This window comes from Stenella coeruleoalba (assembly GCF_951394435.1).
Source record: "Stenella coeruleoalba genome assembly, chromosome: 3".
In the NCBI taxonomy this organism is placed as follows: domain Eukaryota; kingdom Metazoa; phylum Chordata; class Mammalia; order Artiodactyla; family Delphinidae; genus Stenella; species Stenella coeruleoalba.
In genome coordinates, this window is record NC_137148.1 from 66,110,263 (window position 1) to 66,137,184 (window position 26,922).

Genomic DNA, 26,922 nt, shown 5'->3' on the forward strand with positions numbered 1-26,922 from the left:
GGTTCCTGCTTTGATTCTGTCTGATTACCTGGTCTACGCAGTCTGCTTCTATCTCGAGCAGGTTAACACATAGGCTACCAGAAACTTAATACTAAGTTATCTTTGTTATGGCTCAATTGAGATTCCTTTTCCTGATTGAAACATACATGTCTCTAGAGCAGTGTTTTCCAAACTATTCCATGAAACAGATCCATGGACTGTTAATTAGTCTTCTATGAGAAAAGGAGATTACTCTGGTCAAATGGCTTAAAAATCCTAAGTTCTTTGTGGGCACTCCCAAATAAATACTATAATATTAACTACTCTGAGAAGTCTCACAGAAACGAAGACTTGTCAGATGACTTGTATTTGTTTCCTAAATGCCAATGTCCACGAAACCTCTTTTCTTTGGAATACCTACTCATGTCTCAAGGATCACCAGTTTTCTGTAGAAGACATTTTTGGAAATTATATTCTTAGAACTTGAACCATAAGTTAATAACCTTCTCCATCCACATCTTCAACAATAAGCTTTTAACAGGTTAATTCTGATTTAAACAGCAGATCTCCTGACATTTGTATTATGTTAGATAAAAAATATATAATGTCAAAGGATTATCTGTTTAAAACCAGGCAACTAATGAATCAAAAAGTACTTGACAGGAGGTTATTTTAGTTTTGTCAACAAAATGTAAAAATAGATGTCTTAGAAATCAAGGACACAGTAATATGAATTAGTTCAGTTATTGCTATCTGTGTATTACCTATTAATTCACTTTTTTTTTTTCTTTCTGGTTTTGGTATGAAACTGATGCCAGGATATTCTGGCATATTTGAGAAAAGTAGAAGATGTCTGGCCTTAATAATTTGAGGTTGAAACACAGGAAGGGCAAAGTTTAGACGTTCAACTTATTGCTTTTGGTAGAGATTGAGTGTCAATTCTAAAAGCTTTAAGACTCAGTAAGAGAATTCCATAGTGTGGATGCTTCACTATATGATTAGATTTTTGAAGTGGACAAGGTAATGTTTATGTTAAACGGTTATGATTTAGGAAGGCTTAGACTTTTTTTTTTTGGAACAGAGTTAAAGTAAATGTTTTTCTTTTCCTTTTCTCATTATTTTGAAATGAAACAACAATTATGACATATATGATGACAGGCCACACATTATCTTTAGAGATGAATTGGTTTCATTCTCACCCTAGGGTAAACTCAATTAATGCCAGTTAAATCTTCCTTTTTTCATCTGAGTTACACGAAACCCAATGGTGATATCTCTTTCAATAAGCTTTTAAAATTTTATTTGCAATGTTTGATAAAATTTTACATATAAATGAAAAGGAAAATAGGTGGCCTTGGGGATAACAGAATTTAGTTAAATAAGTAAAATCATTATTTTTTGGAGATTGGATAGATGGAAATTGTATCCTCCAAACAAGTGAATTAAATCACTGTTTTGATATAAAGTCAGATTTAACAAGAGTTTTTATATGAAAAGTTCTATGAGTAGTTCTTTATTGATTTAATAATAATAAGGGTACTCTCTTTTTAACCTGCCAGCACCTACTGAAGCCTTTCTTTCCTTTAATACCCCAAACATGTTTGCTATTTAAGATAGGGAAACCAGTTACCCAGAAAATCATGCCATCATTTTTCTTCATTGGCCCTTTGGTATGGCGTTTGGAGAAGTTGATTTCTTCCATCATATGGACTAAAATTGCTGTTTGGAGAAGCAGAGTTTTCCTCAGTTAATTATATTTCTCTGCCTTGCTCTGGTTGGCTGATACTCTTGTTACTGAAAAGGAACAGTACTCTTGCCGCATTGTAGAAGTACCTCACAATGCAGAAAACGGAGGCAACAAAACTGATATTCCAGCTGTAATAACAAATCCAAGTGTTCCACCTTGGAAGGAAGCGTGCTGGCCTGCTGCCCTCTTCCACACTTACATTCCTTTCAGGCCAAATGCAAGTGTAATGCTGAGGTGAACGGGGCTGCTGAGGCTGCTTGGGGTGACGCAGTCTCTCTTGTCTGCCTGTCCCCAGGTTGCTTTGAGCCAAATCCATAGGTGAGTGAATCGCCTGTCCCAGACAGCAGCTACCCAAAGCTCTGCAGCAGAGTTAGTGCTCTTTAATGTGCTGCTTGGGAAGGATGGAAGAGAAAGGGCCCCTTGTTTCTGAACAAGAACTTGAAATGCCATTCATTTAACAAATTATTAAGTACATACTATGCAACTGGTCCTGTGACCCTTAAGCTTTTAAAACTTAGCGGGAAGGGAGACATGCTAGGAATGGGGAGGGGGAATCTTTGTTCTTATAGTATATTTTTGGATGTGAGATTACTGTCCTTTGCCAGCCTAGGTAATTAAGGACAAAAACCCATTCTCACCTCTACCTTGCTTTTTTCAGTCAGGTAAAAGTCATTTTTCTTTCTCTTCTTCAAATAACTCTTATTGGGATTTGGCCTAGTTTCGTTGGTAGCATTTTTAGATTTGCAGTGAGAAGAGCTGATATGGGTGACTTGGCCTTTTCCCCCGACTGATTTTTCTTGTGTTATAAAGCTAGGACACACGCACAGAGAGTAATGGCTCTACACAATCCCTTGTTACATATGGATTTAGTTAGGTGAAGATCCAAATCATGAGAGCTCTGCATCCCAGCTGTCTAATGTCTCATAGAATCAGAGAGTGGCCTCAGTGAGATAGAAACAGGACCCACAGCTGCTGTAATAATGGGCTATCAACGTGTTAGCTTCCTCTCTACCTCATTTTATACTCCTCCCCGTGCCTGCTATATCTGCTTAGGTATTCTCTAATGCTGTCTCCTTTAGCCACTTACGTGCTCATGTGTGAAAAGCATCATTTAATTCACATTGCATTTATTTCAGCAAGTTGTTATGTTAGTTACCCAAGTAAAATTCCAATTTAACAAACTCTCTGGCATTTCCAGAATACTTTATTGTGACATGTTAAGTGATAATGAACATACTACTTGGGTCTAATTGAGCCTGGCGATGAACAAAGTAAATGTCCTGCCTTTCTTTGTTCATCAATAAGCAAATATAAGAGTCTCTCCAACCTAGTTAGAGCCCCTGCTAGCACATACAGTAACTTTGTGAGAACCGCAAAGGGCGCTCCTTCTGGGCAGACAGATTGCAAAAGGTATCCACCCTGGGCAGAGCAAGCAGAAAAAGGGTGCCCCTTCCTCCAGGGAGGCTTTGGTACCTTTGGTTGGTTGAATGGGATACTGGCCCCCGTACACTCTCAGCCCTGCCCAAGTGTAGGCCATGACCTGCATAACTATCAAGGCAGCCCTGTGTCTAGGACAGGAAGGCAGGAAACAGCATTCCATTCTGCCTCTTTCCCGTCCCCCTCTTCAAACCCTGGAGGTCTTCTTGTTTTGTTGTTTGCTTTGATGGGAGTTAATCCATTTTGATGGTAGAGAAAGATGAGAGAGTCAGAGAATTACTATTTGATTTTAGGGTAGACAAAGAAAAATAACCTCAGTGACATTTCAATGCAACTTTCTCTTTCCAACATGCAATGTTAATAAGTACCTCATAGCCTTTTACATTCAAGAGAAAACCCGTTTCCTGTCTGGTAAACCAAAGAATCCTTTGGAAAAGTTTGTTCATTTTAAAGAACTGATTGTAACTTTATTATCAAATGACTGCTTCTACGGCCTATGGGAATATATGTATATAAAATGAAACTTTTCTGGCGTGTGTTCTCTTTTTTTATTGTGTTATTTCTTATCACTAGTAATAACAAAATGAGGTAACATTGAGTTTTCTGCTTTAAAGTATAGAAGCTGCTACCTTGCCATGAAAAAAAGAATTACGTGCTTTTCCCCATCTCCCATAAACAGAAAGGGACTGAATAGTACAATTTAGACCCTTTTTCCTCTTCTGATTGCAGGTGATGTGTTCCACATCACTGCTCCCAATAAATTCACCTTTGAGGAAGCTGGAGAAGGGTGTGAAAACCGAGATGCCCGCCTGGCGACAGTGGGGGAGCTCCAAGCGGCGTGGAGGAGCGGCTTCGACCAGTGTGATTACGGGTGGCTGTCGGACGCCAGCGTTCGCCACCCTGTGACTGTGGCCAGGGCCCAGTGTGGAGGTGGTTTACTTGGGGTGAGAACCCTGTATCGTTTTGAGAACCAGACAGGCTTCCCTCTCCCTGATAGCAGATTTGATGCCTACTGCTTTAAACGTAAGTGTTTGGTACCTTTTTAAACATTACAGATTTTTAAAAAAATACTTCGAAGCCGTGCAATTGATGTTCAACTAGCCATCGGAATGATTCCATGTCTTGCAATGTGTGCACGGAATGGAAACAGTTCAGTGACTTTCAAAACCAAGGAAATGCAACAGCAGTGATACGGTTAAAACAAGAAATTTGACAAATGGTGTTTTTAGAGAGGATGAGGAAATGTCAGGTGAAGGCCTTAACTGTGATGCATTGCACTTAGAACCATAGAACATGTTTCTGCGTACTTATTTTACATTAATTGCAGTCCTTGAATGCAATTAGATTGTTGACGCTATAATGCTGGGACCAACTGTGGCTGAGTTGAATCCTTGAATTCTGTTTATTTCGTCTTTGTTTGCTGTCACCCTTTCTTTTAAATGGCGGAGGATTTACATTTCAGTAATTGCAGGTGAGTACTTGGAGCTGACGTGGATAATACCTAAAAATGAACCATGCTATAAATAAAAATCTTATTTTATCTTATTTTATTTCAAATAATGGAAATATGTGCCTTCTAATGCTTAATTCTCTAGTATCACATTGAAGTACAGTATATGTTTTTTGCAAGCCTTAACATAAACAGGCTATCTTCAGTCAGGTTTACTACTTAAAATGGATTTTAAGTAACATTTCTCAATATTCATGATATAATTATTTTAATTCTTCAGATGTCCTTAAATTATTTTAGCACTAGTACTCACATGCTATAGTGCTTGTAGAATGCTTAATTACACAAGCAAGTAATCCAGAGTCTCACTGTGATATTTAGTAGGATCTATATTGTACCAGCAAAACAAATATCTCCTAGAATTTTTGGTGACCTTGAGTATGTTCAAGATAGAGCCACGTTATATTGAAATACAGTGAGAACTTTTTACTAAGTTTCCAATATATATTGTTATAGCGATACGTACAATCATCCCTTGGTATCCATGAGAGCTTGGTTCCAGGACCTTGGGAATACCAAAATCCACAGGTGGTCAAGTCCCTTATATAAAGTAATAATTGCATATAACCTACACACACCCTCCTGTGTACTTTAAATCATCTCTAGATTACTTATAATACCTATACTATGTAATAGTATATAATACCAACTATGTAAATAGTTGCTGGCACACAACAATTTCAAGTCTTGCTTTTTGGAACTTTCTGGAGTTTTGGGAACTTTTTACTTTTTTTAATCAGAAGTTGGTTGAATCCTCGGATGTGGAACCCATGGATATGGAGGGTCAACTGTAACTGAAATGAGTAGAAAATACACTAGCTTATTTTGTAATTGGTTTCTGAAGTGAAATATACAGACATTCTTCATCAACCAAAAAGACACAGAACTGGGATGTCTTGAGTAGTCAGGAGAATAGATGTTAGTGCAACAGAAAGGTATGGTTTCACATACTGCTATTTCCCAGCTAAGATACTTCTGTTTGGATCTCTTCCTGTAAACTCAACTTTCTGAGTGTTAAAGCCACGTGTTGTGTATCAGTGTGATACAAGCTGGCCATGAAAAGCCATTGAAAATATTAATTTTTTTCCCTAGGCCCCGAAACTACAGAAAATGTCTTAATCACTTTTAGGAAAACAAACAAACATCAACAATAGTAACAAAACCTTATCCCCAGAAGTAGAAAGATATCATTCCTTTAAGCCATATACCCATAATGGGTTATGGGTATATTTTCAAGTAGTTTAAGCTTTAAAATCAGTTTTACACTAAGTGACTGATGTGATTAAGGAAGAAAATCAAATCTGTGTGTGTGTGTTGGAGAGGGGATGGGGACAGGTGGGTTAGAGAGGTTAAAGTAAGGAAGGAGTTGAATTATCCAGCATGACTACCTTGTTTGATTTTATTTTCTTGTGCATTATAAACGTGGCACTAGAAAACTTTTAAACATTTTTGTTCTCCTTGAGAATAAATTTAAACCAAAGCCTGTCTGTAGCCGCAAAGAATTCATCCTGATGTGTTTTAAATTATTTATTTAAATAAGGAATTCACATGAATGTACAAAATAACAATGTAGTTAGATTCAAATAAAATAACCACCTAGTAAAAATCTATATAAAATATGAATAAAATTTGAAAGTTTAGGTCCATTTTTTTTCTTCCTAATTCATCTGAATCTATATAACTTAGAAATATATAACTGGCAAATATAATGGATTCAAATTTTCATTTTTCTCCCCATCTAAGCTAAAGGCTAGATTCTTATTTAGTCCTTCTGTAAGACTCTACCATACTCAAAATTTATTCAGCATATAAAAGTTTAAGACAGTTTAGTCATACATAAAAGCCTTCCTTCAACCACACACAATGCCAACAGCCTCCCCAAATTTCTAATTCGTTTTTCAGAGATTCTTTTAAAATATACATTTTTTTACTTTGAAAAATATTCTCAAAATGACTTGCCTGCTGTCCAGTTTCCCACATAGTTGAGTAGTGACTAAATTTATGTAGTTAAAGTTGGTAAGAGTTATGGCCTTAAGGACAATTCCAAAAGTGATTTCAGAGATGTACAGCTGGCTGGTTAAGTAGAAGAATTTAGAAATATAAGGATATTTTTCTTGTTTGCTTTTACCAAAAGTAGACAGTGTTTTTAAGGCCACTTCATGGTGAATAAACAATACCAAATCTCACTTTGCTCTAATTCCCTTTTCCTTTTAAAATCACTGAATAGAACATTAACAATGGCTGATGATAAATATAATTAGAATCTGAAAAACAAGTAAATTAATGTCCTTATGAAATAAAGTTTTCCTGTACATTTCCCCTTGATGGTTAAATTGTGCACTTTTCATTTTTCTTTGACCTCAGAGTTAAGCAAGTTCTATGAAATAGAGTTATGCAGGGCTTTGAAGGATCATCCATACTCCCCAATTTAAGTGAATCAAAACTATTGATGACTCATAATAACCTCTCATTTGATGTTATTAAAGATCTCCAGGAGAGGGAGATAGGGAATGTTTCCTAGAAAACCCATTCCAATATCCTATTACTATCACTCTCAGTTTTTCCAATTATCTAAATCCTTTGCATTAGAATTTGAGTTCATCTTTCCTTCTTAAGTTGGAGACCAAAATCTAAATTACAGCATTTCTACTATTGAAAACAACTGTTCGTTTGTCCCTCAGTGTCTCCCTCAGTTGAAACAATTTCCTTGTTCTGAAATTTTAATTTCGAGGCCTCTAATCACCTATGCCATCTTGCTTTGAACCCTCATTGTTTTTCACATCCTTCTGTTGGATTAAACTTGGAGCTAGAGATAGTGGTCTAGAGAAGGCTAAGTAAGTACCCACCACATCCTATGCCATCTTTCTTATATATTTGTCCACTTTTACAATTGACCTGCCCTTCTAACCTATGGTCAGTATATTATATTTTTTGTGCCCTAGATCATAATCTGACCATAGTGTCAAAACTTATCCTTCCCAAACTGGTATTTTTTTAAATGTCTCTGTTTATTGAATTGAATTGGTTAGCATTCAATCACTCGTAAAACTTGAAAAGTTAATTTGAATTCTAATCTCATTGTTCCAAACTTTACTCTTTCCTCAACCATGAACCCGGAGTCAACTTATTGAATATCCAGTGATTTCCCTATAATGTAGGCAGTATGGGTATAAGTTAAATCAACCATCATGCTGCTAATAGGGTTTTTATCTTTTATTAGGAAAATCTGCCTCATGTCTCACAACAGAAGCACTGGAGAAGATAGTCCATAGGATATAAAATACCATAAAGTACAGTGATGTGAAACATCTGTGTGGCAGACAGCTGCAAATGTTGGAAGGGAGCTTTTGTGGGAAAAGAATCCTGCTGCTTTCTGTTGGCTTCCTCGATAATAGAGTTGAAGGGACACTGGTAGTTTTCCAGGGCAAAAATTTCTCCATGTGAATCCTCCTTCTGGAGGGACACTTTTAGAATAATCTGGAGTTGTGCTTTCACCTTTGTAATAGTCATCATTAATACACTGGCATTTATTCTTAAGACATTTCTTTGTAGATATTTGTGTTTTTTAAAATTAGTTCCTTTGTTTTGGAATGGTTGAAGCAAATGGTGCAGATGCTCAGATATACTGAGTTGTGATGGAAATCAGCTGTTAAGTTGATGAAAAAGCAACCCAACCCCAAAAGGAAGTCTGAGGTTTTCCATTCCAAATAGTAGAATTAATCAACTTAATTATAAGCAGACTTCTAAACAGGGCTCTCAAATTATTGAAAACCCTTGGTTTTGAAAACAAAGTCACATAGATCCTAGCTTTGTAAAGGAGATTCTCTGAGACATACTACTGTCATATTACTGTGTTCCAGGCCTAGAGGAAGGCAACACCAAACAGTTCGGTAATAATTGATAATGACAGGCAGTTACGTAGTTTTTGAAATCTGAGTCGTTCATTTTTAAAATGCTATAAAAGTATTTTCATAGCACTGTGGAAAGTTGTTAACGTAGAACTTGGGTTGGAGCATAGGAAGACCTGATTCACAGGCCCTCTTTTGGCCCTATTGCAGTTATCACCTCCTTTTAAGTGAATTTCATCAGCTATGGAACTACTCAGAGGGAAAAAGCAAAATTAGCTTTTTTTTGTTGTTAATAATAATATGATTAAATTTTCTCTAATGTGCAGTGTGCTAAGTGTTTATATTATGTTTCCATGGGAACTTTCTCTATATGTACATTTTACTGTTTCCCCAAAGAATGCAGTTATAAAACAAACATGATATTTGGCAGTTAAATGAGGTAACAGTTATGGAATTTCAGAGGATAGAGAATTGAATGAAAAGAAAAATAGTCAACCTCACTTAGGTTCCTTAAGTTGTTCATGTCAATCAAAATAACAAAAGCTTCTTCCAGGAAATGAATGCAGAAAAAGCTTTCTTAAAGAAAAGGGAAAAAAAAGTTATTTAACATGTTTTTGAAGAGTGCGATTCTTTTTTGTTCTGTTGTTTAGTTTTGTTTTAATACAAAGGGATAAAAAGTGGCAGACTAAAGGATTTTTAACTACATCATAATGAAATGGCCCCCAAGTTTTTGTTATAAAACTGATGAATCTGGGCTTTAAAATGGTCTGGGAAATGACAACAGCTAATAACAGCTCATACCAGACAAAAAATGAGGAATCTGTTACAGCTCAAGTCTGATTTACAACAAAATCACATCATTTTATCATTAAATTTTTAAAATAGACTTTATTTATTAGAGCAGTTTTAGGTTCACGGTAAAATTGAGTGGAAGATGCAGAGATTTCCCATATATTCCCTGCCCCCATTCATGCACAGCCACCCCCATTATCAACATCCCCCATCAGAGTGGTATGTTTGTTACAACTGAGGAACCCACATGGACACAACATAATCACTCGAAGTCCATAGTTTACACTAGGGTTCACTCTTTGTGTTGTACATTCTGAGTTTGGACAAATATATAATGACATGTATTTGCCATTCTAGTATCATACAGAGCAGTTTCAGTGCCCTGATATCATTAAGTTTTGATGGAGTAGCTGGAGCTCAAAAGTATCCAGTTTTGTTTTCCAAGGACTCTGGTTTGGGGATTATTAAGAGTAAGCCACAAGATATTACAGATACTACAGATATTACAACTTTTATCAGGGGAACAGACATTACCCATACAACTAGTTTTAAATCATACAGGAGGTAGCAAAACAATGACTACAGATTTCCTCAGATCAGTTCCTTCTGAGTCTAGTGGCAATCAGTTTTTGATTTTTGAAAATCTGAATTAAAAATTAAGAATAACAAAATCTTTATGTGCTAAGCTGCTGCATGTTCTTTATGTTGAGATGGAATCTTATCTACAACACTGTCACTTTTATACACAACTTAAATTTCTTTAAACAGGCCAGGCCATTCTCTGTAAATCTGGAGGCATTATAATGTAGCATTTTATGATGACATGTTACTTTATATTGCCTGAGCCCATTCTTTCTGATGCTCAGGGTTGTTTCCAGTGATTTGTAATTACAGAGCTAAAATATATCATGTGGGTACTTTACTTCCTGTTCTATGTTTGCATTTCCTGCTAAAAGTAAGGCTGGAACCAAGACCCTTAAGAGTTACAAACATAATGTGTAGAACATAGAGCAAGATGTAGAACTACAACAAATGCCAAGCAGCCTCGGCCAGAGGCATTTTATTATTTATTATAAACAAGGTTACTCTGCAGATTTGAAAGGAATATGAAGACAAATGTCCAACACCGGGGATCAAGTGAATAGTGGTGTTAATATCCTGTTTTTATGAAAGCCTCCACATTATGGACAATGTAATCATTGATATGTAACTCGGGTACATTTGATGTGGCTTTTTTGTTGTTTTGCAATTTGAGGCACTCCCTCTCCCCAGAGACATTATGTAGCTAGAGACAGAAGCCTCCAGAATAGTAGCACTAAGTTCTCCTACTAGACTTCAAGTTGGTGCTGTAGTTTCTGATAAATAACATACCTACTGTTTCCAAACTCTGCATTTATTTATTTATTTATGTTTAACTTCTCCTTATCTTAAAACTACATAGTATTCACTTCCCTTAGCCAAGAACAGTCATTCATACCTATGGGTAAAACCAGTGTTAACCCTTTCAATATAAAACAAGTGATCAATTTGTGATGATTAAGTGTTCAGTTGTCTGTCTTCAGATTAATTTAAGTATAGTTTTTAGACTTCTCTCCATCAGAACGCACTTTGGGGTTGCCCCAAAGTACACAACAGCACTTAACAAACACACTGGACGTACAACTTTTTATTAGTGACTTGTCTAATCAACTCTTTGAAATTATTTTTCTAGCTAAACAGAATATATCAGAGGCTACAACCACCGAACTGAATATGCTTGCAGAAACTGCCTCACCCTCTTTATCGGAAGAACTACAAATGGGACCCGACAGAACTACACCAATCGTCCCTTTAATCACTGAATTACCTGTCATTACAACAAAGTTCCCTCCTGTGGGACATATAGCCAATTTTGAACAGAAAGCCACAGTTCAACCTCTAACTATCACACACAGAATAGCCACAGAATCACCAGCGCCTGATGAGAGTACTAAGAAGCCTTGGGATATGGACTATTACTCACCTTCTGCTTCAGGACCTCTTGGAAAGCCAGACATATCTGAAATTAAGGAGGAAGTGCCCCGAAGTACAACTGTCATCTTCCATCATGCTACTGATTCATGGGATGGTGTCAAGGAAGATATACAAATGCGAGAATCAGTTACACAAATTGAACAAATAGAAGTGGGTCCCTTGGTAACATCAATGGAAATCTCAAAGCACATTCCTTCCAAGGAATTCACTGTACCTGAAACGCCATTTGTATCTACAACAATGACCCCGGAATCCAAAACTAAAAAGAAAGCAGTAAGCACAGTCTCTGAATCAGTGACCACAAGCCACTATGGGTTCACCTTGGGAGAAGATGATGGTGAAGACAGAACATCTACAGTTAGATCTGGTCAGAGTACCTCGGTCTTTAGCCAAATACCTGAGGTCATTACAGTATCAAAGACTTCAGAAGACACCACCCGCACTCAGCTAGAGGAGGTGGAGTCAGTCTCAGCATCGACGATTTTTTCACCTGTAACTATGCCCAACAGTGATGGGTCATCCATGGACCACTGGGAAGAGAAACAAACTAATGGTAGGATAGCTGAAGATTTTCTTGACCAGTATATGTCCACCACACCTTTCCCATCACAGCATCATACTGAAGTAGAATTGTTTCCTTATTCTGGTGATAAAAGACTAGTTGAGGGAACATCCACAGTTATTTATCCCTCTCCACAAACAGGAAGAGAAAGAACAGAAACACTAAGACCAGAGATGAGAACAGTTACTTATACAGATGATGAAATACAGGAAAAGATCACCGAAGATTCATTTATAGAAAAAATAGAGGAAGAAAGCTTCTCTGGAATGAAGTTCCCTACAGCTTCTTCAGAGCAAATTCATCATACAGTGTATTCAGTGGGAATGACCAAATCTTTTGATTCCCCAGCCCTGACAACAACAAAGCTAAGTGTGGCACCGGCGGAGGCAACAGGTGTGGAGAAAGACTTTACGACAACTCCAAATGGATTAGAAACAGATGGCTATCAAGATACCACAAAGTATGATGAGGGTATTACAACAGTGCATTTGACTCAAAGCACTTTAAATGTGGAGGTGGTTACTGTATCAAAATGGTCATTGGATGAAGATAATACAGCATCAAAGCCTTTAGGGTCCACAGAACATGCAGGCTCTCCAAAATTGCCCCCTGCCTTACTCACCACTATGGGAGTAAGTGGAAAGGATAAAGAAATCCCAGGTTTTACTGAAGATGGAAGAGATGAGTTCGCTCGTATCCCAGATAGTACTCAAAAGCCATTAGAGTTTACTGAGGAAGACACAACAGACCATAAAAAATTCACAGTCAGATTTTGGCCAACTACATCAATTGGCATCACAGAAAAGTCAACTTTGAGAGATTCTACGACTGAAGAAAGAGTTTCTCCTATCACAAGCATGGAAGGCCAAGTTGTTCATGCAACCATAGAGGGAAGTGCTTTGGATGAAGGAGAAGATATGGATGTCTCTAAGCCTGTATCTACTGTCCCCCAATTTACACACACTTCAGATGTGGAAGGATCGGCATTTTTTAATTATAGTAGCACCCAGGAGCCTACTACTTATGTAGACACTTCCCATACCATTCCTCTTTCTGTAATTCCCAAGACAGAATGGGGAGTGTTGGTACCTTCCATTCCATCAGAAGGTGAAGTTCTAGGTGAACCCTCTCAAGACATACATGTCACTGATCAGACTCACTTTGAGGCTACTATTTATCCTGAAACTATAAGAACAACAACAGAAATTGCACAGGAAACAACTCAGGAAGAATTTCCATGGAAAGAAGAGACTCCAGAGAAACCAGTTCCTCCTCCCAGTTCTACAGCTGACACAGCCAAGGAGACAACAACACCCTTGGATGAACAAGAGAGCGATGGGTCAGCATATACAGGCTTTGAAGACAGATTGGTGATAGGTTCTGAGGGAGTCCCAGTTTTAGAAACAACTCCAACTGGAAAAATTGAGCAGAGTATGTCTTATCCACCTGGTGCTGTCACTGAGCCCAAAGCAAAAACAGATGGTGTGGTAACACTAATACCAAGCATGGGGCCAAAGGTATCTTTAAGCCCAGGGCCTGAACAAAAATATGAAACAGAAGGTACCAGTCCAAGGGGATTTGTATCACCTTTTAGCACCAGTGTTACCCAGCTTATAGAAGAAACCACTACTGAGAAAATAGAGAAAACATCCCTAGATTATACGGATTTAGGCTCAGGATTATTTGAAAAGCCCAAGGCCACAGAACTCCCAGAATTTTCAACAGTTAAAGCCACGGTTCCAAGTGATATCACTACTGCTTTCAGTTCAGTAGACAGACTTCACACATCTTCAGGATCCACTGAGAAGCCGCCTCTCATTGACAGAGAACCTGATGAAGAAACAACCAGTGACATGGTAATCATTGGAGAATCAACATCTCGTGTTCCTCCCACTACCCTTGAGGATATTGTAGCCAAGGAAACAGAAACAGATATTGATAGAGAATATTTCACAACTTCAAGTACTCCTTCTGCCACACAGCCAACAAGACCACCCACTGTGGAAGGCAAAGAAGCCTTCAGACCACAGGCACTTTCCACTCCAGAACCCTCAGCAGGGACAAAATTCCACCCTGACATAAATGTTTATATTATAGAGGTCAGAGAAAACAAGACAGGTAAGTCTTTGCTTTCTAGACATACCAGTCAAGGCAACCAGCATTTTATCTTGAAAATTACTTTTGGAAAAAAAATATCAACATGCCAAATGCTGCCAGTAGAAGATAACTGGAGTGTGAAAAAATTCTGTTTTAGCTTCATGTATTTGTACAAGAATTGGAAGAATATGTTAAACAATTGGAAGAATGTTAGATATTATTTTATTTTAAAAGTCATAAGAAGCCCTGCTTTGTCATCTAATATAACCAAATCATCACTGTTACATCACTTCAGAACATGCAGAACAAAATGTTTTAATTTCAGTGTCTTTCCATGTGTTACTACTCAAGTGTAGTACTAGACTGTGTTAACATTCCATTGGTCTTTAACTATTAACCTTCAGTACTTACACTGTGGACAGCTAAAACCGTATTGCATATGCCTAGGGCTGATAAAAAGACATCTAAAGGTTTGTTTTGGGTTTTCTCTTCCATGATTTGCAGGTTTATCATACAGCTTTTAGGGTGGGTAATGTGGGTCTGTAGTGTAAATGTTATTTTAAAGAAAGTTCAACATATTTTCAAGCTGTAGTCTTTGGGTATTTTAATGAGGCTTTACATATTTAGAACAAATACAATCTAGCTCAGTTCTAGGAAATGCTGTCATCTATTGTGTCAAATATAATTTCAGAAAGTGGATATGTCAGCATTACCTCTGTTCCCTAAAAACCAGGCTGTAATTTTATTTATTTTATGATTTAGTTATTTTATCTCTAGGAATATTCACAGTGCCTTCTATTCTGTTCAAATATTTTATATATCTCTCTGGCAAATTTCTTAAAAGCTGTTTCTTTACATTGATTAATACTTGCAATTTTTATCATCAAACATAACTTATTCCTTCCTAAAGGTCAGTCAACGGTATCTTCTAAATTCAGTAAGCTGAATTGCGAATACATAGTGTATGCAATACAATAGATCTATTCAGGTTTGTTTGTCTTTTTTTAATTTAGAAGATCATTGATTTTAGTTAAGTTGCTGTGTTTTAGTTTTAATATGTGGATTAAAGGAATAAATACTCATTTTTCCTTGACCTGGCTCTGAGAAGTCAGGCTAGAAGAATGATCTTGAGCAGGTTTTCTCTCTTAATGTTGGGCTATACCCCTCAAGGTGTCATTTTTCTTAAGAGGGATGCTACCCTCATTAGCCTGCTCAGGGGTGCACCTGTTGGGAACACAGGTGGCTCTAATGTCAAGTCAGCTGGCTTCCAGTGCTGTTAGATGGTAACTTGGCTTCTATCACCCAGAACTTTCTCAGTGTAAAAGTTCATGTGGGGCAGTGAACAGTAGAGGAGAGAAAACACTCCCAGAATATTGACGTTAATCTCCACTTCCCAATACCGTTGAACCAGGCCAGGATTGGAGCATTATTTTCCTGCTAATAATGCTGTTTCTTGGAAACCATAACATATTTCTTCCCTCTTACATTCCTCTTCCGCCTCTTGGAGCTGGAGTTGGAGAGAGGAGGCGAGCTGCCAAGTAGTGGGAATGAGGATTCCTGTTAGTAGGGTTGGAAAAGTGACAAGAAGATATTACTGTGAAAAAGAAAGAATTGAAGAGAAGCATAGGGATTACTATGAACACTTAATTTGAGAATTAAAAAAATAATACTTGAATGACTAACTATACAGAAGTTTTTCCCAATTTAGATTACTCTCTTGTTAGTGTAGATACTACATTGAATCAAATGATATAGAAAATAGTAAAAAAATGTTCTGCATTTAAAAACTCTTCTAAATGGGAAACTGCGTTCAGGTGAGGGTGATCAAATTACAAAATGGAAAAAGTGAAAGTCGATCTCCGTGGAAGAATTGGCAGTCATCAGGGAAAAACAAAATCTAAGTTTATAAATGCTTACTTGAAATGGAGGGTCTGAGTAACCTAACTCAGAAACCATTTATACGAAGCGTGTATTTTTATCTGAATTGTCAGCTTAATTCAGCTGGGTCTGGGAAACACAACTAGGTGTTTCCTCCTCTTTCTTCCACTTTTAAAACATGTGACCATGATTTCCCTTCAAACTAATTTTCGTTCAGCATTTATAACAATGGGTCAGAAAACTGGAAAGGGAATACTTGGTTATCTCCTTTGGCACGGAGTTCCAGTGAGTGGCGCAGGGTCTGGGGGTGAGGATAGGACATGTCTCTATCTAGTTCCCTCCCTCCATCTCTCTCTCTTTCCCACTACCCCAGCCCCCTCATCTACCTGGCTTTTCCGTGTGCTTTATACATGCCATTCTCCTTAAGAATAAAAACACTGTTTATTGTCTTGATAAGACAATGAGGTTGATTCAGATCCAACTGCTTTACTTATACTCATTTGTTTCCTATGAAAAATTTAATTTTTCAAGGATTTTTCATTTTGACAAGGGCAAACCCTAAAGCAGATGTTAAATTAATGAGTTTTAGGGCAGGTGTACATTAATAAGGAAAAATACATATGTGCCTGGAAAACCAACCTTTTTATGTATTAAGGCACATTTTTCCAAACTGGAAAATCCTTGGTACATGTACAAATTTATATAAATCTATTCATAAACATAAAATTGAACTCTACACATACTGTATATTCAAGTAAGCAAAAATACCATGCATGCTACAGTAAACCAAGGCATTCATAATTTTTTTGCTGCACTCAGCCGCTCATATAAATCTTGATTTTTTAGAAAAAATTTTACTATTATGAAACAAAACATGCTATGCAGGACATGTTTATGTTATAATTGTTCCAGTGGATCTTAATAGCAACTTAGGGTGCTATTGCTAGAGAGCAACTGTAGTTAGCAGTTAAACAAAATCTGAAGGAACTTTTCAGCTCATAAAACTTTTATGAGCTGAAAAATGCTATAGGGTGGGTTTAACAGTGGTTCAGGGGATACTGGAAATATGACTCCTGTCTATTTCAGGAGTAATTTGCACACCTGCATTTGAAAAATTATTGAAAGATTTTCTTTGTGAACGTATATGAAGTCTATAGAGTTTAAAGGCATAGGAAGAGTTTTATCAATTCTGGACTTTTTTTCCTTTTTTTTAAAGAATGCTCCTCGAAATCATCTGAAATGTCACAAGTTAGTATAACAGGATTCTGAATGTTTTTAAAAACTGATATACTGTACCTTTAACTCAGAGAATAATGTGGAAGTGTACAGATATTAAATTTAACATTATTATGCAAATGTTCATGGTTATAACCTTAAAATAGGTGGCTTATTAGTTTTTTTAAACAAGTTTTAAACAAGTGTATACTACATACTATTTCTCAGGCCTGCTTGTTATTATTTTCTTGCCAGGTGTTCCTTTCTGCTAGTTTTATAATGTATATCTATCCAAATCTAAGTGTAAGACAGGTATTAAGCCAATATTAAACTAAAATGGTATATATATATTAAATATTGATAAAATTATTAATGAAATGGCATTAAAGATAATGAGATTTTGAGAAGAATAATTTTGGCCTCTAAATTAGAGTTCATTTTACTCTGTTTCCTTATTGAGAGTTATGGTACTTTATTGCTGACATCATTCAGAAATAATTCCCGTATGATTAATCCCATCTGCATTTTTGTTTGTACACTTGAGAAATGTATATAGAGATAAAGATTTATTTTCTGAATATGATGCTGTTGAGGAGAGGGTAAAGAATAAGGGACGTTAGTTCTGAGAACAGGGGATATCTGGGTAAACGCCAATATTTATACCATTGATTGTACGGTCATCATTTTTTAAAAGGTAATATTAGCCCAAGATAGCCTCATATAATTTTTTAAAATCACATTTTTCATTTTTATAGAATTTATTATGTAGGAAAATTATTTTCAGAGTTTTAATTACAGGATCAGGTTCCTTTCTTCAAATAAAATGTTATTCAGGGCCTCTATATTTTGAGTAGATAAAGAGTGGCTGTTCCGGTTAGTATTTGAGGGGTGTATCAGGAGGTCCACTTTCTTGGACCTCTCCCTCACCCCCAGTGACAGTTTCTAAAGTAACATGTACCTCAGAACACAGCTAGAAAGAGAATGATAACATGTAGGTAATTCAAAATAAGCAGCAACATTTAACTCCTGAATGAATTGATTTTTTTAAGTAAAAACATTTTCTAAATTGGCCTAATTATCCATCTATCACTATAATGACACACATTTATTAACTTTTACCTCTGAATAACTCTGTATGATCCCGTATAAAATAAATTAAGCAAATCTAGCTTCAATCTTATTGATAACTATGTGTAATCAAAATCATAGATAATTACATGTCAGAGTATGTGCAGAGCAAAGTCATCAAGCACACACTTAGAGCTTGATACTTTCAGACCACTTTTTACATATTTTATCATGTTTAAACCTCAGAGATAATTTGTGAGGCAAGTAGGGAAAGTATCGCAGATGGGCAAACGGAGGCACACTGGGTCTGACACTTTGGCACTGGTCTATGTCTTGGCGCTCCTTGGAGCATTTTTGCAGTGAGGCAATTCTCTCCCCTGATGAACTCACAGGAATAATGACTCTCTGTTGGCTCAGGTGCCAGCCTGTCCATCAATTTCTGAAAGAACATAGACTCTGGAAAGACTGGCTTCTCGCTGGCATTCTATTGGTTTTAAAGCAGATGGCTTATATTTAGTTTGCTGCTAATATGGGACACTGTGTATGCTATTCAGATACCTGCTATGGCAAGAGAACAGCATGCTGAAATCAGTAGCTCTGACTCTGGGCTGTTTCTCTCCTGAAGAATTTTGGAGCACTTCCCTGAAAGTGGATGGATGGGGCGGGTGCCTGCACATTTGAGTGGTTCCCTTTGCTGGGCTCCAGCTGTGGCTCCCTTCCAGAGAAGCACATTTTTTTCTGCAGGGAATTAGGATGGCTTCCCCCATTTCTTCTTGGCTGTCTAGAAAAGGATTGAGTTCTTCTATTAGTCAAATAGTGAAAAAAGAAGAGACTGTCTATCTTCCTTTCGCTTCTATAGTAGGAAAAACAGAATTGACCTTAATGTTTCTAAATTATTAATGAGCTTAACACTGCACTACAGACCAAAAGTTACCTTTTTACAAAGTCCTTCTAAGTGAAATATTTTGTATGTATAACACTTACGGTCCCATAGAGACACACATACAAACATATATAGAGTCTGAATTTTTTAAAGCTTTTTTTAAAAAAAATTTATTTTATTTAATTTATTTTTGGCTGTGTTGGGTCTTTGTTGCTGCACCCGAGCTTTCTCTAGTTGCTGCGAGCAGGGGCTACTCTTTGTTGCGGTGCGCAGGCTTCTCATTGCGGTGGCTTCTCTTGTTGCGGAGCACGGGCTCTAGGTGCGCAGGCTTCAGTAGTTGTGGCTCGCAGGCTCAGTAGTTGTGGCTCTCGAGCTCTAGAGTGCAGGCTCAGTAGTTGTGGCGCACGGGCTTAGTTGCTCCGCAGCATGTGGGATCTTCCCAGACCAGGGCTCGAACCCGTGTCCCCTGCATTGGCAGGTGGATTCTTAACCACTGAACCACCAGGGAAGCCCGACTCTCAAATTTTTAAGTGCTCTATAAATATTTTATTAACCCACTAATCTCAAGGAAAAATTTAAGAAATTGAAATTGTATTTCTCACAGGTTGAGTTTTACTAATAAAAGAGATGTTCCGTAGATAGCTAAAAGGAACTTGTTGTCTTCTTCCTAATGTGAACCAATGTCTATTCTTTCTGAAAATGGCATTTGCAATTATAAGTTGCTATTATCAAAACTACTACTGAGGTAGGGCGTTAACCAAAGGCAGATACCACTTAGTTCTTATTGGCAGTGACCTCTAGAGAAAGGCATACACTGTCTTCCAGCAGAGTGCAGTCAATCAAGGGTTCTCTTCAGGTAAAGCTACAACATGCCTTGTTCTTTAACAGAATTAAAAGGGGCACAAAATAAACATAAACCATAGGCCCTGCTCCCAGGGATTTTAAGTGCATTTTGGGGAGCCAGTATTAACACAATCAAATATAATTGCAGTACAGAAACACATAATTACACACTTGGTATGAGGTACTAATTGTGAATGGCAGATGAGGTCAGCAAAGAAGGAATCAATGAAGGCAGGGGATTCAGAGAATAGTTCATGAGGAGGAAGGTATATAAGTTAGTCCTTGTTGGAGGGGTAGATCAAAAATAAATTACCAGAAACTGGTTATTAGCCAATTGCTTCCCAACAGAGGCTCACCAGTGGGGCTAAGGAGCCCCAAGTACAATCAGGCATTTTTCCAGATAGGGCTGGGATGACAGAGTGGGCGTCCCTCCTTCAGAAGATGAATGCCTTCTTAGGATTCACCTAGAAACCTATACAGATTCATGGATACCAGAGATATTCAGGCAACTTCCTCAGGAGGGATTGTTCTCACATTTTTCTGTTTTTTAATGATTGATACTGTTTGATAAAGATAGTGTCTTCTGTAAGTTAAATACGTTGAACTTTTCAAAATACATCCCTATGAAGTATCACGGTTCAGAGTTACACACTTGTAAAGTTAAATGACAGAAAACTACTTTTTAAAGAGTGGGCTGCATGTTCTAAACGGTGATCTATAGGTTTATGATATCTTAATTCAAGTGAAATTTGAATCGCTAATATTACAGAAGCAGGTGCTGTAAGTTGGGGAATCTAGAGTCAGTCTCTCCTTTGATTCTCGGCAATGCGGACCCAGGAATTTCTCAAATTTTCTGTCAGAATTTTTTGCCAGTAAAATGGATGTAGTGGCGATTATTGTATAAAAAGAATAATATTTCCTAAATTCTGACCCATACTCTTTTTTCCAAACCACAGGGATTATGAAATAAAAAGATGATTATATATATATAAACACATATATGTATCCAAACATATATATAATATACACGTATTCAACAAATAGTCAGATAATTGCCGTACACTAAGTACTACGCTAGAACTGGATTTCTGAAGCACACTCTGTCTGTGATATTCTGAACGACCATGGATAAGTAGTTGGTTTGCTCCATGGGATACATGGAAGACTCAGTTGATGTAGTGGAAAGAACCTTTGGAAACAGACCTGGGTTCATGGTCAACATTGTTATTTGTGACCTGTTTGGTCTTGAGTAAATTGCTTGATCTCCATAGACCTCAGTTGTTATATCATTAAAAATACATGCTAATACTACAAACTCACCAGATTGCTTAAAGGAGAAAGGATCTCTTCCAGGGCTTGCCAGTCACGGTGGCAGACACATTGCACATTTAACGCTCCTTAAGTGACTTGAAAACACCAAGCACAGTGCCTGGCACGTGGCAATGACTTAGTACAAATTAATTCCCTCTCCGCTTCAGCACTTATTTCATTCTGAACTTCTAAATGTAGGAAGATTTAGACGGTTTTGTACTAAATAGGTTAAAAATGGAATTATCTTAAAATTCAAGATGATTTATACCAGGGAGCCAAATATAATTATACTATAGTATCTGCTTAACTGCAAGAGCTTGTTAAAATTTTAATCTTCTATGGATTGTGTTTGTCTAGGATGATGCCATTTTGGGTGCAAATCAGAAGCAGCTGCAGCCCTTATTTAAAATTTAAATATAGTTATAGTATTGATTCTATAGTATCTACACGTAGAATTCATTAGCTTTCTGCTCTTTTTCATGTGTGAAAATTGGGCTTGTGATTTTTGATAACTACCAATTTAATTTTGTTTCAAAGAAAAGATCTTTTTACGAATTCTTTACAAATTTTTCCAGGTGCTGGGCCAGGCCTCTTCTTGCATATTCATAGAAAACATGGGCATTCCCTGCTGTCTTTTTGTTGTTGTCAAGGAAACCCCCCAGTTCTCTACACAGGGATTACATTCTTCTTTCTTAATAGCTCTTAGATCATTCATTTGTGCAATGAATAAAAAATGTATTCACGGGCCCAGACAGTGTTCAGAACTTTGGGGGGGGGGGGAGGGGGAGGGGCGTAGCCAAGGGGAGAGATGTGTGGTGAGAGGAGCAATAGGGATAAAAGAAATAGAAAAAGAAATGCTTTGTGAGGTTCCATTTTAATGAGTTAAAGTGAACATTTTATATTGAAAAAAGCATTACCTATTTTTGTCAGTTTACAAAATTTATAACATTGCACCTCAGTGAGTCCAGTTTGTCACGTACAAATGGAAAAGCTGGTGAATAAGTGGCTTTATTGATAGAAGGATTCCAAGAATGGGGCCCTGGTTGAGGGCGTGGGGATGTGTTTTAGTGAAGACTTGTATATTTTTTTTCATTTGTATGGAAGTACTTTGATTTTTTTTTTAAATAACATAATTGAGGCATTAGAAAAGGTAGAATATTCTTTCAACCTAGGGCATCATGTGGACAATTGAGAACCTATTTTATTGCATTAGAAAGTGTGCTCCTTAGAGAGATATGCCAGTGTTTAGACTTTGAGTATGGATCAGGAGGGAAACATTGATCTGTTGGCATGAAGGCTGTAATTATTCTTAAAAAGAGTGGTTTGATTTGGGGGAGGAAAATAAATTATGGTGAACCTTCTAAATACTTGCTAGAATTATTGTGATAATATATAAAGCATTTTTCTGTAAATAATTTGAAGTCTAAGTAGGAGATCTGAAACTGGAAAGAAAGGATCTGTGGAGTGAGAGGAAATGTTTAACTGTATTTCAGCATCCGTGTCTATGAAAATTTGACGTATTGTGTCACAGTACTATACCCGGACTTGCTTGCCCCCAGTATATAATCAGCACACACTACCTTGACTGGCTTCTAGTGACTTTATCTTTTCATTTTAATACCACAGTATTCTTGGCGTCTCACAGGGTGAGTTAGTTTCTTTGGCCGTATGCTGCGCATAGTAGGTTTTGGTTTTTCTAAGTTGAGAAAGGGAAAAGAAAATATACTAATGCATGCTTTTGTAGAGTACAATGGAATATACTAAAATTATCATTTTTTATTATGTTGTGATCTTATCTTGCTCTGCTCTGTAGGGGAACCATTTTACTCTCCGCAGATAAAACATTCTCTGCCCATCTCTTCACATTCACCTCCAGGAAATATTTTAAAGGCTTGTTGAAATAAAGTCATTCAATCAAGCTACTCTGTGGCTGGGGGAAAGAAAATAATGTCATCCATAGCTTAGTTGGGAAGGCAACTTGAAATAATTAGTAAGCAACAAGAGTATGCAATAAAGGCTAGTTGGTTGCTTTAATAGAAGGAAAAATAGAGGTAATATGAAGTAAGTTAATATAAGCGGCACCTTTTAGCAGGCAAAGTCTCAGAATTGACCTCACAGGAAACTCTGGGCATTTATCCCCTCACTGAGCAGCCATCCATTTTACTCAGGAGGACCCAGAGTAGCACCAACCAGGCATCAGCCAGCTGACCAACAATGATGCCATTCTGTACAGGGGTTTGAGGAGCACCAAGAAATCTCCCAGGGCATAAATATTGCTCACACTGCTTCTCAACCTTGGCTCTATATCAGAATCACCAGGGAGCATCCAGATAAAAATATCCACTACCCCATCCTCCACCAGATAATTTGAATCTGAATTTCTAGTGATAAGGCTTAGGCCTTTGTACTTTTTTTTTGTTTCTTTTCTTAAATTTGCTTTATTTAATTTTTTTTAATATTAGGTATCTGTATTGTTAAATGCATGTGATTTTGATGCCTAGAGAATGTTGAACTCTACTGGTAAAGTAAAGGCTTTCTGACCTCAGACAGAGGCTGAAATATAGACATTCCTGGGGAAGGGGCTGCTTTAAGCCTCTGAAGTTTAAATTGTATTTTAACATTTCTAAGGAGGAAAAAAAATATGCTTAATTTAGTCTCCCCTGAGTGAAACTGTGGTCTTTGATCATGTTTTGAGAAGTGTAGCTTTTCTCACAAATGTTAGATGAACCTTGGCATCTGTAAGTAAGGAAGAAAGTAGAATTAACTATCATTGAAATATATGTTTTTTTAAGTCTCAGAATAATTGTAATTGAATCAAAAGTGATAGGGAAGAGTGGAGACTACATCTGGAATTACCTGGAACTGCATACCTCACTTTGCTGTACCCATATTACCTTCTCTCTATCAACATGGAAATTAAAAGGAAATAAATATGCTTATAGCTTAAGGACCCTTTTGGCTATACTGCCAAAGTGAATTTGTTCATTATATAGTTACATTCAAGAAAAACAGTGTGATAAGCCTATACAGCGTCTAGATTTGGAAAGAAAAAGAATGATGAAAAGAATATTGAGACTGTGCCTGCATATTTACATTATCTGATTTTTATAACCATAAAAGTCTTTAGCATTGAGTTATCTGTATGCTCTTTTAGTTGTATCTCAGAATGTGAGTTATTATTGCAGCCAAAAAACAACAATTTTTCAGTCCAAAAAAAAAGGCAAGTCTTTCAAAGGAAGTATCAAAGTAGTAAATGTAAACTTTTCCATTCTTTTTTTATAATTAATTAATTTATTTTTGGCTGCGTTGGGTCTTCGTTGCTGCACACGGGCTTTCTCTAGTTGCGGCGAGCAGGGGCTACTCCTTCTTGTGGTGCACAGGCTTCTCATTGCAGAGCACGGGCTCTAGGCATGCAGGCTTCAGCAGTTGTGGCTCATGGGCTTCAGTAGTTGCGGTGTGCAGGCTTCAGTAGTTGTGACACGAGGGCTTCAGTAGTTGTGGCGCATGGGCTCTAGAGCCCAGGCTCAGTAGTTGTGGCGCACAGGCTTAGTTGCTCCACAGCATGTGGGATCTTCCCGGACCAGGGCTCGAACCTGTGTCCCCTGCATTGGCAGGCGGATTCTTAACCACTGCACTACCAGGGAAGCCCCAACTTTTCCATTCTTGGTGATAAATAAATGTGTAGACATTCATCCAACTAAATTCCCAAAAGAAGGGCTAAGTGGCTAGTGTAAGGAGAGCATTACATATTAAAGGATCCCTTCACTTTAATTATGGAATATAGAAGTTAGTAAGGAAGGTGAAACAAGTATATAGTAACAACTGAGAAGTTATAAATAAGAATAATATGACATAAGTCCTATGGCATACAAATTAAAGATACAGCCAATTTGGGCTGATGAGTTTTAGTGAAGAGATATCTAGGGGCTTCTGCTGGATTATTCATAAATGCAGGGATGAAGTTCAAAGGAGGGTTTATGAAGATTCCAAGTTGGGGGCAGAAGCATTCTTGTTGAACAGAAGCATGAGTTGGGAATGAGGAGGATCTTGAGATGGGGGCATGGATTCTCTGCATCCAACTTAGAGGTGCAGAGAATGAGAACAGAGAAAAAAGGCAGAGGATAAATGTGTGTACAGTGATGGAGCTGTTTGAACACCCTATTGAAGAGGTCAGGTGACAGAGATGACTTTTGAAGAAGGGGTGGTGTAATTAAAATAAAATGGTGTTTGGTAAGTTTAGTAGCTATAATACGGGGGCTTAAAAGGAAGTGTATATATATATATATATATATATATATATATATATATACACACACACACACACACATATAAATGTATATATGTATATATGTATGTATTTATGAGAGGCATTTGTTTTACTTTAGTCAAAGTTTTTTTACTTAAATTTTAAATCCTTGATTTTGACCAAAGTACTTCTCTGGTGTTAGGACATTTGGTAATTATTGTCTATTATCTATCTCTCTAGCATCTATTTATCTATGAAAAGCTTTGACAACCTTAGAGAACTAACATGAAAAAGATAAGAAAAGTACTGCGGTATGGTTGGTTTTTGTTTATTTGTTCTGCTTTCAAAGAAACACTTAGAAACCAAAATAACCTGGATTTTCTTTCATATAGCTCTTTATCTTATTGTTCAAAAATGCTTGAAGGGCTCAAAATTACTTGATTAAGCTCTCCAGGAAAACCCTTACTCTTTAAAAATTGGAAGTTAGGAAGTCCCTTGGGCCTCTTCTATAAGCAAGAAAAGCCCACACTCAGTGATAACTCCTTAAGCGCACTTAGACCAGATGACTGTATCTAAACACATTCTTTCCACTTGAAACAACAGCATTATTAGAGGATTATCTGAATTTGGGAAAAGAGTTGATTCCCATTTATCATCCCCATATCATGTCTGCCTCAAAAGTGAGGCCATCAGAAACACTTATATTGTTTATTACCCTTTCTGGGTGTAAAATTCATGAATTGAAAAATATGGAGCTCCTCGCTCAGCAAGAGGGAGCTGTCAGTGTAAGATAGCATGCTTGGGTGGTGCACCAAATGAACCTCAGCTAGCAGAGCTAATAGGGAGATGCAGGTCACAGCATCCAATCTTTTTTTTTTTTTTTTTTTTTTGCGGTACGTGGACCTCTCACTGTTGTGGCCTCTCCCGCTGTGGAGCACAGGCTCCGGACGCGCAGGCTCAGCGGCCATGGCTCACGGGCCCAGCCGCTCCGCGGCATGTGGGATCTTCCCGTACCGGAGCACGAACCTGTGTCCCCTGCATCGGCAGGCGGACTCTCAACCACTGCGCCACCAGGGAAGCCCGACAGAATCCAATCTTGATCTCCCAGCCTCTAGCGTAATCTCTCACTTCTGGAGGAATTGGGTATTGATATAAATATCACGTGATTTTTCAATTATTAATGTAATTAAGTACGCAAAAACAACTGACAAGATTTGGGGAGGATGTTTATATCTTGATCACTAATGTCAATTCTTTTTTCAACATCCTGAGTTGGCACCATTTTTAGTGCCTCAAATTTTGAAAATGATGGGGAATTTAGGATGTCTGAGACAATCTAGTTGAAATGCACATTAGGTGGTTTTCTTTGCTTTATAAGGTGCCAGTTAGCATTTTATTTTAATTAAGAACATATCAAAAGGTGAATGAAATTGAAGCATTTGCTTATGTCTGGTTATTAGATTCATAGGTATGTGTCAGAAAGCTTAAACATC

General features: G+C 37.3%; 1 protein-coding gene across 3 annotated transcripts in view; it reads left to right on the plus strand.

The window, feature by feature from the left end:
- Positions 1-26,922, plus strand: part of VCAN (versican) — a gene marked incomplete at its 5' end in the record, with an annotated part of 102,386 nt that overhangs the window by 26,324 nt on the left and 49,140 nt on the right. For 2 of the 3 annotated variants that reach the window (XM_079916791.1, XM_079916793.1), the window contains 2 exons: positions 3,893-4,186; positions 11,025-14,006. In XM_079916791.1, the coding sequence (XP_079772917.1) occupies positions 3,893-4,186; positions 11,025-14,006 (3,276 nt within the window). The remainder of the gene's footprint in view (positions 1-3,892; positions 4,187-11,024; positions 14,007-26,922) is intronic. The other variant, XM_079916792.1, reaches the window with a different exon arrangement.